General features: G+C 43.9%; 1 protein-coding gene across 1 annotated transcript; it reads right to left on the bottom strand.

Annotated features, from left to right (window-relative positions):
* Positions 1 to 2,357: 2,357 nt before the first annotated feature.
* LOC141194385 (uncharacterized) lies at positions 2,358 to 7,523 on the bottom strand. The gene is made up of 4 exons (XM_073662290.1): positions 7,445 to 7,523; positions 7,136 to 7,315; positions 6,929 to 7,052; positions 2,358 to 4,059 (listed from the first exon to the last, which is right to left on the bottom strand). The coding sequence occupies exons 1-4, from the start codon at positions 7,520 to 7,522 to the stop codon at positions 2,951 to 2,953; spliced, it is 1,491 nt and encodes a 496-aa protein (XP_073518391.1). The 5' UTR covers position 7,523; the 3' UTR covers positions 2,358 to 2,950.
* Positions 7,524 to 17,748: the final 10,225 nt, after the last annotated feature.

Consider the following 17,748-nt stretch of genomic DNA (forward strand, 5'->3'; position numbering starts at 1 on the left):
GTTCACACTATATAAATCCATGCAACCGGCATGGATTTATATAGTGTGACTAAGTTAGTTAAAAAAAAAGAAGAATAAGAATGGTAAAAAATAAAAAAAAAAGATTATACTTACCTTCTGATGTCCTCCCGGTGTTTTTGCTGCTCCCTCCGGTGTCTTGGGCGGTTTGCGGTGTTGTGAAGGACCTGCAATGACATCATTGAGTCATGTGATGGGTCACATGACTCAATGACGTCATGGCAGGTTCTTCACAACACAACACAACACCGCAACCCATACAGCAGACCAGACAGAGGGGAGAAAACACCGGGAGGATATCAGAAGGTAAGTATAATCTTTATTTTAAACTCTTTTTTTTACAGGTTCTATGGTACCCGGGTCTGGAGGAGAGTCTCCTCTTCTCCAGACCTGGGTACCATTCGCACATTGAACCATGTGATATCCGCATCTGCAGATGCAGTGATGCGGATGTCACGCGGTCCAATGCAAGTCAATGGCGGATTAATGGACATGTTGTGGATTTTTGAGCGTAGCACAAACGCTGCGGAAAAATCCGCAGCATGGGCATTGACATTGCGGCTTGTCATTGGGGACGGATTACCTAGCATTTTTTAAGTGTTTTCGCTGCGGAAATTCCGTGGCAGAAACGCTTGGAAAACGCATAGTGGGCACACAGCCTTAGGCTTAGTGCCCATGAAGCAGAAATTGACTTCTGTCTGTGGCCACCACACTGCTTCTTCCTGCCTGTTGGGGTGCTCTGCCTCCCTCCCCCTGAGTGCTGCTGTCCTCGCTCTGCATGTCCTCCTGCCAAGCTGGATCAGTTACTATATCATCCACCACCTCATCTTCCACTTCCGCACCCTGGTCCTCCTCCTGACTTTCTGGCAATTGTGTCTCATCATCGTCCACCTCTTGTGACACTTTCCCACCATCACCTTTGTATGACCTTGGCTGCTCAAATATTTGGGCATCACTACATGCAATCTCCTCTTGCCCCGCTTCAAGTGGACCGGGCGAGAGGCCCGAATTTATAAATGGAAAAGTGAACAGCTCTTCAGTGTGTCCAAGTGTGGGATCAGTTGTCTCTGGGCACTCGGCATGGTGGGAGGAAGGAGGATCAGGGTGAGGAATATGCGGTCCAGACTCACGGCTACTGAGACTTGACCGTGTGGAAGTCAGGGTGGTGGTGGTGGCTAAGTGACAGGAAGCATTATCTGCTATCCAACCAATAACCTTGTCAAACTGCTCTGTGTTCAATAGTGGAGTTCTGCGGTCCCTTATTAATTGGGACAGGAAGGTTGAGCGAGAAGATGTGGGTGTTTGTTGTGGCACAATTTCGGCTTGCCCACGGCCTCAGCCTCTGCATGCTCCATCATCATCATGTCCAATTCCCCGTCCATTGCCACGTGCCTTGCCCATTTTAAATGGAGGACAGTATCTTCCACGCTCACTAGAAATGGCTGAATTTGGAGCGAACTTATATGTGATCCGTGTGACGGACAAACCAGTTTTAAATAGCTGGCCTGTAGGTAACTATTTTTAACAGTGCCGACCTCGTGTCAATAAGTTCACTGACACGCTGAAACAAAATTTCAATGGAGGCCAGAAATGCAATATTTTCAGCGAAATTATATGTGATCCGAGTGATGGACAAACCACAGTTTTAAATAGCAGGATTTTTAGCGCTGTAATATGGAAAGGACCTGGCTGTATTCTGCAGTGCCAACAAGCAAATGGTGCAGATAAACAGTGTTCTCTGGATTGCTTTTTAAGCAAATAATCAGGATAAAGATAAAAAAATATATATATTCCTGGCCCCGGATACCTGGGCCTATTTCTACAAATATCTGTAAAAGCACCAGCAGACAGAACTGGAATGGACCCTTCATCCAATTTTAATGTGGATACCCTCAAATGAAAGCTGAAAGTCTGAACTTCATCTGCATCTGAATTGTTTTGTTTAAAATTCATTGTGGTAATGTCTAGAACCAAAATTAGAAAAATGTTGTCTCTGTCCAAATGTATATGGACCTAACTGTAGCTGAACACGTAGAGAATAATATGCTGCAACAAATTAAAAAGGCAATAAAAACAAGTCATGGTGAAAAGTGTTGGCTCCCTTGAAATTGTTCCAGAAAATGAAGTAATTCTCCCAGAAAATTATTGCAATTACATGTTTTATTATACACGTTTATTTCCTTTGCGTGTATTGGAACAACACAAGAAAACAGAGGAAAAAAAGGCAAATTGAACATAATTTCACACAAAATAGGCCAGACAAAATTGTTGGTACCTTGCCAAAATTGTGGGTAAACAACTTTGTTTCAAGCATGTGAAGCTCGTTTAAACGCAATTGTGGCAAGTAACAGGTGTGGGCAATATGAAAATCACAACTAAAACTAGATAAAAAAAGGGAGAAGTTGATTCAATCTTTGCATTGTGTGCATATGTATGCCACACTAAGCATGGAGAAAACAGAAAAAGGAGAAGAGAACTGTCTGAGGACTTGAGAACCAAAATTGTTGAAAAATATCAACAATTTCAAGGCTATAAGTCCATCTTTAGGGATCCACATGTTCCTTTGTCCGAGGTGCGCAGCATAATCAATAAATTTACAACCCATACAGTCAAATATGGTGGAGGTTCAAAGGTGTTTTGGGGTTGTTTTGCTGCCTCTGGCACTAGGTGCCTTGACTGTGTGAAAGACATCATGAAATCTGAAGATTAGCAAAGGATTTTGGGTCACAATTTAGTGCCTAGTGTCAGAAAGCTGGGTTTGCGTCCTAGGTCATGGGTCTTCATACTTTACTTTCCCCTTGTTGACATGTGTTGCAGCCTCCCCTCTGGTTCCTCAGGAGGTATGAGAAACTCCTCAACGGCTTATTAGGGAGTTAGGTCTGTGGTTGCGTTTTTAGTTGTGCAGCTAGGGCCTTTCTTGTCTGTACAGAGACTAGTTGTGTATAGTTGCAACATTCTCCCCTGTGTGGGATCTCCGGTGGTTATCAAGATGCGCTTTCTGGTTAAAACATTTCCCACAATCTGAACATGAAAAAGGCTTCGCCCCTGTGTGAGTTCTCTGATGTTTGATAAGCGTTGATTTGTCTGTAAAACATTTCCCACATTCTAAACATGGAAAAGGCTTCTCCCCTGTGTGAGTTCTCTGATGTTTGAGAAGAATTGATTGGTCTGTAAAACATTTCCCACATTCTGAACATGGAAAAGGCTTCTCCCCTGTGTGAGTTCTCTGATGTTTGATAAGAGTTGAGTTCTGTGTAAAACATTTCCCACATTCTGAACATGAAAAAGTCTTCTCCCCTGTGTGGGTTCTCTGATGTGTGATAAGATTTGATTTCTGTACAAAACATTTCCCACATTCTGAACATGGAAAAGGCTTCTCCCCTGTGTGAGTTCTCTGATGTTTGATAAGAGTTGAGTTCTGTGTAAAACATTTCCCACATTCTGAACATGAAAATGGCTTCTCCCCTGTGTGAGTTTTGTGATGTTTGATAAGATGTGAGTTCTGTGTAAAACATTTCCCACATTCTGAACATGAAAATGGCTTGTCTCCTGTGTGAGTTCTCTGATGGTTGATAAGAGTTGATTTCTCTGTAAAACATTTTCCACATTCTGAACATGAAAAAGGCTTCTCCCCTGTGTGAGTTATCTCATGCCTGACAAGATTTGATTTCCGATTAAAACATCTCCCACACTTGGAGCAAGAAAATCTATTCTTCGCTGTGTGAATTTTTTGATGTTTAAGAAAAGACTTTTTGAGAGGAAAACTATTTCCATATTCTGAAGGTGAAAATGGCTTCTTTGCTTTAGGAGCAGTTTGTTTTTTAATGCTTATTTTGTGACTATGACTTTCCTTAGTAGTCGGTAATGAATCAGAAGACAGGACCTGTTTCATAGGATCAGATGACAGATCTTTGCTGTGAAGGGATGATGGTAAATCTGGAGAAATGTTATTCACTTCAATTGTATCCTGTGGGATCTGAAAACCGTCTGATTTGAAAATTGAAGATGTCAGCTGTCCCTCTGATCTCCTGGTACAGTCATCTGCCAAGAATAAAAACAATTATTATTTTTTAATAAAAAAGCCTTGAATTTTATATTTTTGAACATTTCTACTTAAACTGTCTGTAAAAAAAGGCAAGTTATATAAAAAAAAATTCACTTATTCACCAGGACAATGACCATCTAATAGAAAACCTCATAGGATGAACCAGTGGAGCGTGGTGTCCAACTGTTTGATCATTCTGCCTCCCAAATATGGAGTAAAAGGCGTAGGCTCTGTCCAGCCACTAAGATTAGGTAGCCTGGGACCAGTAGTACCATCCAGTCTGGCAGTATGGGTGTGTGTGCTGTCCAGCTGCAGTAATCTGCTCCCTGCTTCAGCCATATGGAAAGCACCGCACCCTACTAAAGCTGGAAGCATATTGCCGGAAGCTGCCAGATCCAGCCTTGTTCTCCTCTGGTTCAGTCCTCTGTGATCAGCTCCCGGCTTGTGTATTTGTTTCCTGTTGTGACCTCGGCCCGTTTACTGACTACTCTTGTGTCTTCTGATTTTGTACTTTCTCTGCCTTCCTGGTTCTGACCCGGCTACCTGACTATTCTTCTTCCCATCTCACTCCACAGAATAGCAGGTAACACCGTGGCCCAAGCCTAGGGGTCTCTGTGTAAGTCCAGATCCAGGTAGAGGGGTTAAAGGGTGATGAGCAAAGTAATTTGTGAAATCTGTAAACAGGGTAGATAGCGCCAAGCCTGTTTGTGGTGGCCATCTTTTGAGCTGCCAGGTGACCATGAACAGTGCCCCCAATACATTGCGTCTGCGAACTATTCCAGGAAAATCTGCATTCCTAATAGCTAAATGGCGCTCCTTCCCTTCTTACCCTGCCATGTGCCCAGACAGTAGTGTACAACCGTATATAGGGGATTGACAGATTCATGAGAAGTTGGAAAATAATTTCTAAGGTCCATTTGTCTCCTATTATCCTTTGTGAAGAATTCAAAAATTATCACCACATAAAGTGACACACGTCAGATTTGAAAAATGGAACCTGATTAGGAACATAAAACTGTCTGTGGGAAGGGATTAAATCAGAGGATTACTGAAGTCAAAAACTGTGAGTATAGACAATAACATCTACTGAAATGATCAAACTCAACAGTCTCCATCAGAGAAAAATGAGTAACTAGTGGTGAAACCTCTCTGGGGTAATTAGAGTCTGGGGCTCGGGGGCTCTTCATCATCTAAACTATCATAAGGGACAATATCTTCTGTCAGATGAGTGTCAAGAAGAAATATTAGACATTGAAAGTGAAGTTTTTTACAATACTGCAGAGCTGAGGTGTCTTAAATTTAGATCTCTGGCATTTGGAAGAGACAATGGAGATCTTTTTGAAAGACTACCAGGGAATTACAGAGTCACATAAGTGAGGCCGGCCGATCCCACCACAATCAGACTATCATACAGAATGAACTTGTAAAAAAAAGAAAGAATATATAAACATGTAACATCCCCAACAACAATGTATGTATGAAGGGAGAAATCCAACACTAAACCGGAGTTGCACTAATTTATGGTGGACCATTGGAGGTATGATGAGTCCTGACCAGAAGAGTAGAGAAAGTATTAGTGCCCCCCATTTCAGGAGAGATTGTGCAGGAATCTGAATTCTTTAGGATTGAAAACATAATGGAATTTATGACGTGGAGTGAATCCATGAAACCAGGGCTGGAGCCATGCCACCACATCTCCTGCAGGCGTGAATAGATGTATATTACAGCCATCAGCCACGCACAGCTTAGAGACATATCATGGCACAGGTGTAATGTTATTTATGTAGTTTATCAGGATCCTGTTTGAAGATAGTTTGAAAAGTCAGGATAAAGGGAAACTCTGTTGTTATTGTACAGAAATTCACACTTGTTCCTCACTGCACATTTAATATTGTCGATCATAAAAGTGAAGTTTGGCCAGAAAGACTGGACCTGGTCTTGTAGGGACCATATGAGAACATTCAGCAGCACAGAAGGGAGAGAAGGTAGATTCATCCAATAAGATATCAGGGATCTAGGAAGCCAACAGCATCATCACCCTCCGCTTTCTCTTACAGGCCCATCAGAATATTTTTCTTCAAGTAATTTTCTCACTTGTCAGCACTTTCTACGTACGCTGTCATTTGGCTTTGTAGTTTACAGATCTGGGCAGGTAACGGTCAGCGTCTACTAATCCCAGGGGGTAGGTGGATCCTCCAGGTTGTAAGTTCTATAGAAAAGGCTTTTACAACTACACAAAGTAAAGTGAACATTTTCAGATGGAGGAAAATGTTGTGGTCTAGCGGGAAAATGGTGATCACACGATTGTGATACGGCCAAACTACATGACCGGTAAACCAGCCACAGCCGGTGACTGAGAAGAATCTGTGACTTCTCTGCATTTAGTGGTCACTACTCACCTGGGTAGTCATATGTAGGAATCTCCTCCTTACACCGCTCATCACACCTCACATATGTCTCTGTAGTATTAATATGGGTCAGATCTTCACCCTGAAACAAATATTGTAAAAGTCACAGACAGATGGAGAAGTCACATCTATGATCAGCTCTAATCCTGCCATCTCCACCATTCTCATTACACAAGTAGAAAACATATAATACTGGTGGATAAAACAAGACTGAGCACAAGACCTTCACAGCCGTCTACAAATCATAGGGGAGATCTCATGACACCTTCTCTCCATCTACCTGATGATCCTGAGGAACATTGGGATCTTCTTGTTTACAGTCCTGTGGAAGAAGAGGACGGGGACATCTCTCTGGTGTTGTCCTCTTACTGGATGGATCTGGAGGAAACACATACTGGGACTGAATTCATTCTTTACATACAGATAATTATAGGCCGTGTGTATTTAGTCCTATTACCTGGTGATGTGAGGGGCTGGGGAACCTCCATCATGATGTCCTTGTACAGATCTTTGCGTCCTTCTAAATACTCCCACTCCTCCATGGAGAAATAGACGGTGACATCCTGACACCTTATAGGAACCTGACACATACAATGATACCGTCATCCCCCCGATCCCTCCATAGCGTTACTGTATAATGTCCCAGCATTCCCAGCAGCGTCACCTCTCCAGTCAGCAGCTCAATCATCTTGTAGGCGAGTTCTAGGATCTTCTGGTCATTGATGTCCTCATGTATCTGGGTGTGAGGTGGAGGCCCTGTGATTGAGCTCAGGGGTCTTCCCCATCCCTCAGACACAGGGGCCTGACAGCGCTCACTAGAGGTCTTCTTCACTACTGTGTAATCCTGGTTATGGAGAGACACATTAATAAATCTCACTACAGACATTTCCAGAGTCCTCACCTCTCCAGTTCTGTCCATCTGTTATTCCCATAGATAAGAATGATGTAATGTGACGTCATCAGAATCTCTCACCTCTCCAGTAAGCCGGAAGAGGATCTCTAGGGTGAGGTGTAATATCCTCTCCGCCATCTTGTCTCTGTCCATGTCCATCCTTGATAGATGATTCAGAAAAATTCTCTTAATATAGAAGATCTTCACTGAGAGGATCTGATATTGTAGAAACCTGAATGAGAAGAAGATGAGCCGATGTAACATCATAAAGAATCCTGTGTAATAATACAATTACTGGAGAGAATAAGGGAAATATATCAGGAGATAGAATGTGTAGATGTTGTGTTCTCTAGTTTTTTATGGACTGGAACATAAGTTGAATTGCTGACTTAGACATCTCCTCCATACTTCCAATCACTGGCTAAGTTGGCCACGGCTTCAGTAAGAATCACCCAGAAACCCAAGCAGCAATGGTATTTTTATTATTTTACAACATTCTGCTTTTGTCCCTGACGTACTAATAAAACCTTTATATTTTAGGCCACAGACAACAAGCAGTTTCTTCCTCGGAGTCGGCAGCTGAATACGTTTCTTATAGACTCATCTTCCATAACGCTAATTCTCGTCATATACATTACACATGGCATGAGAAATAACAACTTCATGATGAGGACGACATCTTCATCTTCTAATACGAGTCTAGAAACAGATATGGCCAGAGTCCGTCACTGACTACATCATCACCGACCGTCTGTATGAATGTTTCCCGTCTTCCCCAGGTTGTAATCTTTTATCACGTTAGATCTCATTTATAAGAGCGTGTGTGTAAGAACAAGACAGTTATTTGATGCTAATGTCTCCATGTACAGTGGCTTTATTCCTGGATATTATGTTTCTTTTAGCATTTTCCTGTAGGCTTCCATATATTACATGAAAAACACCAAAAAAAGAAAACCAAGTGTTATACTGTATGTGGGGGGATGGCGGTACTGTGAGAACATTATACTGTATGTGGGGGGATGGTGGTACTGTGAGAACATTATACTGTATGAGGGAAGATGGCGGTACTGTGGGAACATTATACTGTATGTGGGGGGATGGTGGCACTGTGAGAACATTATACTGTATGTGGGGGGATGGAGATACTGTGAGAACATTATACTGTATGTGGGAAGATGGTGGTACTGTGAGAACATTATACTGTATGTGGGGGGATGGCGGTACTGTGAGAACATTATACTGTATGTGGGGGGATGGCGGTACTGTGGGAACATTATACTGTATGTGGGGAGATGGTGGTAATGTGAGAACATTATACTGTATGTGGGAAGATGGTGGCACTGTGGGAACATTATACTGTATGTGGGGGGATGGTGGTACTGTGAGAACATTATACTGTATGTGGGAAGATGGCGGTACTGTGGGAACATTATACTGTATGTGGGGGGATGGTGGTACTGTGAGAACATTATACTATATGTGGGAAGATGGCGGTACTGTGAGAACATTATACTGTATGTGGGGGGATGGCGGTACTGTGGGAACATTATACTGTATGTGGGGGGATGGTGGCAATGTGAGAACATTATACTGTATGTGGGAAGATGGTGGCACTGTGGGAACATTATACTGTATGTGGGGGGATGGTGGTACTGTGAGAACATTATACTGTATGTGGGAAGATGGCGGTACTGTGGGAACATTATACTGTATGTGGGAAGATGGTGGTACTGTGAGAACATTATACTGTATGTGGGAAGATGGCGGTACTGTGAGAACATTATACTGTATGTGGGGGGATGGCGGTACTGTGGGAACATTATACTGTATGTGGGGGGATGGTGGTAATATGAGAACATTATACTGTATGTGGGAAGATGGTGGCACTGTGGGAACATTATACTATATGTGGGGGGATGGTGGTACTGTGAGAACATTATACTGTATGTGGGAAGATGGCGGTACTGTGGGAACATTATACTGTATGTGGGGGGATGGTGGTACTGTGAGAACATTATACTGTATGTGGGAAGATGGTGGCACTGTGGGAACATTATACTGTATGTGGGGGGATGGTGGTACTGTGAGAACATTATACTGTATGTGGGAAGATGGCGGTACTGTGGGAACATTACACTGTATGTGGGGGGATGGCGGTACTGTGAGAACATTATACTGTATGTGGGAAGATGGTACTGTGAGAACATTATACTGTATGTGGGAAGATGGCGGTACTGTGAGAACATTATACTGTATGTGGGAAGATGGTGGTACTGTGGGAACATTATACTGTATGTGGGGGGGATGGTTGTAATGTGGGAATATTACACTGTATGTGGGGGGATGGTGGTACTGTGAGAACATTATACTGTATGTGGGAAGATGGCGGTACTGTGAGAACATTATACTGTATGTGGGGGGATGGCGGTACTGTGGGAACATTATACTGTATGTGGGGGGATGGTGGTAATGTGAGAACATTATACTGTATGTGGGAAGATGGTGGCATTGTGGGAACATTATACTATATGTGGGGGGATGGTGGTACTGTGAGAACATTATACTGTATGTGGGAAGATGGCGGTACTGTGGGAACATTATACTGTATGTGGGGGGATGGTGGCACTGTGAGAACATTATACTGTATGTGGGAAGATGGTGGCACTGTGGGAACATTATACTGTATGTGGGGGGATGGTGGTACTGTGAGAACATTATACTGTATGTGGGAAGATGGCGGTACTGTGGGAACATTACACTGTATGTGGGGGGATGGCGGTACTGTGAGAACATTATACTGTATGTGGGAAGATGGTGGTACTGTGAGAACATTATACTGTATGTGGGAAGATGGCGGTACTGTGGGAACATTATACTGTATGTGGGGGGGATGGTTGTAATGTGGGAATATTATATTGTATGTGGGGGGATGGTGGTAATGTGGAAACATTATACTGTATGTGGGGGGGATGGCGGGACTGTGAGAACATTATACTGTATGTGGGAAGATGGTGGTACTGTGGGAACATTATTCTGTATGTGGGGGGGATGGTTGTAATGTGTGAATATTATATTGTATGTGGGGGGATGGCGGGACTGTGACAACATTATACTGTATGTGGGGGGGATGGCGGTACTGTGAGAACATTATACTGTATGTGGGAAGATGGTGGTAATGTGGGAACATTATACTGTATGTGGGGGGGATGGCGGGACTGTGGGAACATTATTCTGTATGTGGGGGGGATGGTTGTAATGTGGGAATATTATATTGTATGTGGGGGGATGGCGGGACTGTGACAACATTATACTGTATGTGGGGGGGATGGTGGCACTGTGAGAACATTACACTGTATGTGGGAAGATGGCGGTACTGTGACAACATTATACTGTATGTGGGGGGACGGCGGTACTGTGAGAACATTATACTGTATGTGGGAGGATGTTGGGACTGTTACAACATTATACTGTATGTGGGAAGATTGCGGAACTGGGAACATTACACTGTATGTGGGGGGATGGCGGGACTATGAGAACATTATACTGTATGCGGGGGGGATGGTGGTAATGTGGGAACATTGTACTGTATGTGGGGGGGATGGTGGTAATGTGGGAACATTATACTGTATGTGGGAACATTGCAGAACTGTGGGAACATTACACTGTATGTGGGGGGATGGCGGTGCTATGAGAACATTATACTGTATGTGGGGGGGATGGTGGTAATGTGGGAATATTATACTGTATGTGGGAAGATGGTGGTAATGTGAGAACATTATACTGTATGTGGGAAGATGGAGGTACTGTGGGAACATTATACTGTATGTGGGAAGATGGCGGTACTGTGGGAACATTATACTGTATGTGGGGGGATGGCGGTACTGTGAGAACATTACACTGTATGTGGGAAGATGGTGGTACTGTGAGAACATTATACTGTATGTGGGAAGATGGTGGTACTGTGAGAACATTACACTGTATGTGGGAAGATGGTGGTACTGTGGGAACATTATACTGTATGTGGGGGGATGGTGGTAATGTGAGAACATTATACTGTATGTGGGAAGATGGCTGTACTGTGAGAACATTATACTGTATGTGGGAAGATGGCGGTACTGTGGGAACATTATACTGTATGTGGGGGGATGGTGGTACTGTGGGAACATTATACTGTATGTGGGGAGATGGCGGTACTGTGAGAACATTATACTGTATGTGGGAAGATGGCGGTACTGTGAGAACATTATACTGTGTGTGGGGGGGGGATGGTGGTAATGTGGGAACATTATACTGTATGAGGGAAGATGGCGGTACTGTGAGAACATTATACTGTATGTGGGAAGATGGCGGTACTGTGAGAACATTATACTGTATGTGGGGAGATGGCGGTAATGTGGGAACATTATACTGTATGTGGGGGGATGGCGGTAATGTGGGAACATGATACTGTATGTGGGAAGATGGCGGTACTGTGAGAACATGATACTGTATGTGGGGGGATGGTGGTAATGTGAGAACATTATACTGTATGTGGGAAGATGGCGGTACTATGAGAACATTATACTGTATTTGGGGGGGATGGTGGTAATGTGAGAACATTATACTGTATGCGGGGAGATGGCGGTACTGTGAGAACATTATACTGTATGTGGGAAGATGGCGGTACTATGAGAACATTATACTGTATGTGGGAAGATGGCGGTACTGTGAGAACATTATACTGTATGTGGGAAGATGGCGGTACTATGAGAACATTATACTGTATGTGGGAAGATGGCGGTACTGTGAGAACATTATACTGTATGTGGGAAGATGGGGGTACTGTGGGAACATTATACTGTATGTGGGAAGATGGCGGTACTGTGAGAACATTATACTGTATGTGGGAAGATGGCGGTACTGTGAGAACATTATACTGTATGTGGGAAGATGGCGGTACTATGAGAACATTATACTGTATGTGGGGGGATGGCGGTACTGTGGGAACATTATACTGTATGTGGGAAGATGGCGGTACTGTGGGAACAGTATACTGTATGTGGGAAGATGGCGGTACTATGAGAACATTATACTGTATGTGGGGGGATGGCGGTACTGTGGGAACATTATACTGTATGTGGGAAGATGGCGGTACTGTGAGAACATTATACTGTATGTGGGGGGGATGGTGGTACTGTGAGAACATTATACTGTATGTGGGAAGATGGTGGTACTGTGGGAACATTATACTGTATGTGGGAAGATGGCGGTACTGTGGGAACATTATACTGTATGTGGGAAGATGGCGGTACTGTGAGAACATTATACTGTATGTGGGAAGATGGCGGTACTATGAGAACATTATACTGTATGTGGGAAGATGGCGGTACTGTGAGAACATTATACTGTATGTGGGGGGATGGCGGTACTGTGAGAACATTACACTGTATGTGGGAAGATGGCAGTACTGTGGGAACATTATACTGTATGTGGGAATATGGTGGTACTGTGGGAACATTATACTGTATGTGGGAAGATGGCGGTACTGTGGGAACATTATACTGTATGTGGGGGGATGGTGGTAATGTGAGAACATTATACTGTATGTGGGAAGATGGCGGTACTGTGAGAACATTATACTGTATGTGGGGGGATGGCGGTACTGTGGGAACATTATACTGTATGTGGGGAGATGGTGGTAATGTGAGAACATTATACTGTATGTGGGAAGATGGCAGTACTGTGGGAACATTATACTGTATGTGGGAAGATGGCGGTACTGTGGGAACATTATACTGTATGTGGGGGGATGGTGGTAATGTGAGAACATTATACTGTATGTGGGAAGATGGTGGTACTGTGAGAACATTATACTGTATGTGGGAAGATGGCGGTACTGTGGGAACATTATACTGTATGTGGGGGGATGGTGGTAATGTGAGAACATTATACTGTATGTGGGAAGATGGCGGTACTGTGAGAACATTATACTGTATGTGGGGGGATGGCGGTACTGTGGGAACATTATACTGTATGTGGGAAGATGGCGGTACTGTGAGAACATTATACTGTATGTGGGAAGATGGCGGTACTGTGAGAACATTATACTGTATGTGGGGGGATGGTGGTACTGTGAGAACATTATACTGTATGTGGGAAGATGGCGGTACTGTGGGAACATTATACTGTATGTGGGGGGATGGCGGTACTGTGGGAACATTATACTGTATGTGGGGGGATGGTGGTACTGTGAGAACATTATACTGTATGTGGGAAGATGGCGGTACTGTGAGAACATTATACTGTATGTGGGAAGATGGCGGTACTGTGGGAACATTATACTGTATGTGGGAAGATGGCAGTACTGTGGGAACATTATACTGTATGTGGGAAGATGGCGGTACTGTGAGAACATTATACTGTATGTGGGAAGATGGCGGTACTGTGAGAACATTATACTGTATGTGGGGGGATGGTGGTACTGTGAGAACATTATACTGTATGTGGGAAGATGGCGGTACTGTGGGAACATTATACTGTATGTGGGGGGATGGCGGTACAGTGGGAACATTATACTGTATGTGGGGGGATGGTGGTACTGTGAGAACATTATACTGTATGTGGGAAGATGGCGGTACTGTGGGAACATTATACTGTATGTGGGAAGATGGCGGTACTGTGAAAACATTATACTGTATGTGGGAAGATGGCGGTACTGTGGGAACATTATACTGTATGTGGGGGGATGGCGGTACTGTGGGAACATTATACTGTATGTGGGAAGATGGCGGTACTGTGAGAACATTATACTGTATGTGGGAAGATGGCGGTACTATGAGAACATTATACTGTATGTGGGAAGATGGCGGTACTGTGAGAACATTATACTGTATGTGGGAAGATGGGGGTACTGTGGGAACATTATACTGTATGTGGGAAGATGGCGGTACTGTGAGAACATTATACTGTATGTGGGAAGATGGCGATACTATGAGAACATTATACTGTATGTGGGAAGATGGCGGTACTATGAGAACATTATACTGTATGTGGGGGGATGGCGGTACTGTGGGAACATTATACTGTATGTGGGAAGATGGCGGTACTGTGGGAACATTATACTGTATGTGGGAAGATGGCGGTACTATGAGAACATTATACTGTATGTGGGGGGATGGCGGTACTGTGGGAACATTATACTGTATGTGGGAAGATGGCGGTACTGTGAGAACATTATACTGTATGTGGGGGGGATGGTGGTACTGTGAGAACATTATACTGTATGTGGGAAGATGGTGGTACTGTGGGAACATTATACTGTATGTGGGAAGATGGCGGTACTGTGGGAACATTATACTGTATGTGGGAAGATGGCGGTACTGTGAGAACATTATACTGTATGTGGGAAGATGGCGGTACTATGAGAACATTATACTGTATGTGGGAAGATGGCGGTACTGTGAGAACATTATACTGTATGTGGGGGGATGGCGGTACTGTGAGAACATTACACTGTATGTGGGAAGATGGCAGTACTGTGGGAACATTATACTGTATGTGGGAATATGGTGGTACTGTGGGAACATTATACTGTATGTGGGAAGATGGCGGTACTGTGGGAACATTATACTGTATGTGGGGGGATGGTGGTAATGTGAGAACATTATACTGTATGTGGGAAGATGGCGGTACTGTGAGAACATTATACTGTATGTGGGGGGATGGCGGTACTGTGGGAACATTATACTGTATGTGGGAAGATGGCAGTACTGTGGGAACATTATACTGTATGTGGGAAGATGGCGGTACTGTGGGAACATTATACTGTATGTGGGGGGATGGTGGTAATGTGAGAACATTATACTGTATGTGGGAAGATGGTGGTACTGTGAGAACATTATACTGTATGTGGGAAGATGGCGGTACTGTGGGAACATTATACTGTATGTGGGGGGATGGTGGTAATGTGAGAACATTATACTGTATGTGGGAAGATGGCGGTACTGTGAGAACATTATACTGTATGTGGGGGGATGGCGGTACTGTGGGAACATTATACTGTATGTGGGAAGATGGCGGTACTGTGGGAACATTATACTGTATGTGGGGGGATGGTGGTAATGTGAGAACATTATACTGTATGTGGGAAGATGGTGGTACTGTGAGAACATTATACTGTATGTGGGAAGATGGCGGTACTGTGGGAACATTATACTGTATGTGGGGGGATGGTGGTAATGTGAGAACATTATACTGTATGTGGGAAGATGGCGGTACTGTGAGAACATTATACTGTATGTGGGGGGATGGCGGTACTGTGGGAACATTATACTGTATGTGGGAAGATGGCGGTACTGTGAGAACATTATACTGTATGTGGGAAGATGGCGGTACTGTGAGAACATTATACTGTATGTGGGGGGATGGTGGTACTGTGAGAACATTATACTGTATGTGGGAAGATGGCGGTACTGTGGGAACATTATACTGTATGTGGGGGGATGGCGGTACTGTGGGAACATTATACTGTATGTGGGGGGATGGTGGTACTGTGAGAACATTATACTGTATGTGGGAAGATGGCGGTACTGTGAGAACATTATACTGTATGTGGGAAGATGGCGGTACTGTGGGAACATTATACTGTATGTGGGAAGATGGCAGTACTGTGGGAACATTATACTGTATGTGGGAAGATGGCGGTACTGTGAGAACATTATACTGTATGTGGGAAGATGGCGGTACTGTGAGAACATTATACTGTATGTGGGGGGATGGTGGTACTGTGAGAACATTATACTGTATGTGGGAAGATGGTACTGTGGGAACATTATACTGTATGTGGGGGGATGGCGGTACTGTGGGAACATTATACTGTATGTGGGGGGATGGTGGTACTGTGAGAACATTATACTGTATGTGGGAAGATGGCGGTACTGTGGGAACATTATACTGTATGTGGGAAGATGGCGGTACTGTGAAAACATTATACTGTATGTGGGAAGATGGCGGTACTGTGGGAACATTATACTGTATGTGGGAAGATGGCGGTACTGTGGGAACATTATACTGTATGTGGGGGGATGGTGGTACTGTGGGAACATTATACTGTATGTGGGAAGATGGCGGTACTGTGGGAACATTATACTGTATGTGGGAAGATGGCGGTACTGGGAGAACATTATACTGTATGTGGGAAGATGGCGGTACTGTGGGAACATTATACTGTATGTGGGAAGATGGCGGTACTGGGAGAACATTATACTGTATGTGGGAAGATGGCGGTACTGTGGGAACATTATACTGTATGTGGGAAGATGGCGGTACTGTGAAAACATTATACTGTATGTGGGAAGATGGCGGTACTGTGAGAACATTATACTGTATGTGGGAAGATGGTGGTACTGTGGGAACATTATACTGTATGTGGGAAGATGGCGGTACTGTGGGAACATTATACTGTATGTGGGAAGATGGCGGTACTGTGAAAACATTATACTGTATGTGGGAAGATGGCGGTACTGTGGGAACATTATACTGTATGTGGGGGGATGGCGGTACTGTGGGAACATTATACTGTATGTGGGAAGATGGCAGTACTGTTGGAACATTATACTATATGTGGGAAGATGGCGGTACTGTGGGAACATTATACTGTATGTGGGAAGATGGCGGTACTGTGAGAACATTATACTGTGTGTGGGGGGGGGATGGTGGTACTGTGAGAACATTATACTGTATGTGGGGGGGATGGTGGTACTGTGAGAACATTATACTGTATGTGGGAAGATGGCGGTACTATGAGAACATTATACTGTATGTGGGAAGATGGCGGTACTGTGAGAACATTATACTGTATGTGGGAAGATGGCGGTACAGTGAGAACATTATACTGTATGTGGGGGGGATGGTGGTACTGTGAGAACATTATACTGTATGTGGGAAGATGGTGGTACTGTGAGAACATTATACTGTAAGTGGGAAGATGGTGGTACTGTGAGAACATTATACTGTATGTGGGGGGGATGGTGGTACTGTGAGAACATTATACTGTATGTGGGGGGATGGTGGTACTGTGAGAACATTATACTGTATGTGGGAAGATGGCGGTACTGTGAGAACATTATACTGTATGTGGGAAGATGGCGGTACTGTGAGAACATTATACTGTATGTGGGGGGATGGCGGTACTGTGACAACATTACACTGTATGTGGGAAGATGGCGGTACTGTGAGAACATTATACTGTATGTGGGAAGATGGCGGTAATGTGGGAACATTATACTGTATGTGGGAAGATGGTGGTACTGTGAGAACATTATACTGTATGTGGGAAGATGGCGGTACTGTGGGAACATTATACTGTATGTGGGGGGATGGTGGTAATGTGAGAACATTATACTGTA

Source organism: Phyllobates terribilis, unplaced genomic scaffold (genome assembly GCF_046119375.1).
Source record: "Phyllobates terribilis strain yellow unplaced genomic scaffold, ASM4611937v1 Scaffold_70__1_contigs__length_7381418, whole genome shotgun sequence".
NCBI classification, from domain to species: Eukaryota; Metazoa; Chordata; class Amphibia; order Anura; family Dendrobatidae; genus Phyllobates; species Phyllobates terribilis.

Coding starts and splice junctions, on each gene's coding strand:
- LOC141194385 (XM_073662290.1), bottom strand. CDS start 7,522: ATGGACATGGACAGAGACAAGATGGCGGAGAGGATATTACACCTCACC. Junction 7,316..7,444: donor TCTTCCGGCTTACTGGAGAG/GTGAGAGATTCT, acceptor CTCCATAACCAG/GATTACACAGTAGTGAAGAA. Junction 7,053..7,135: donor TTGAGCTGCTGACTGGAGAG/GTGACGCTGCTG, acceptor TGTATGTGTCAG/GTTCCTATAAGGTGTCAGGA.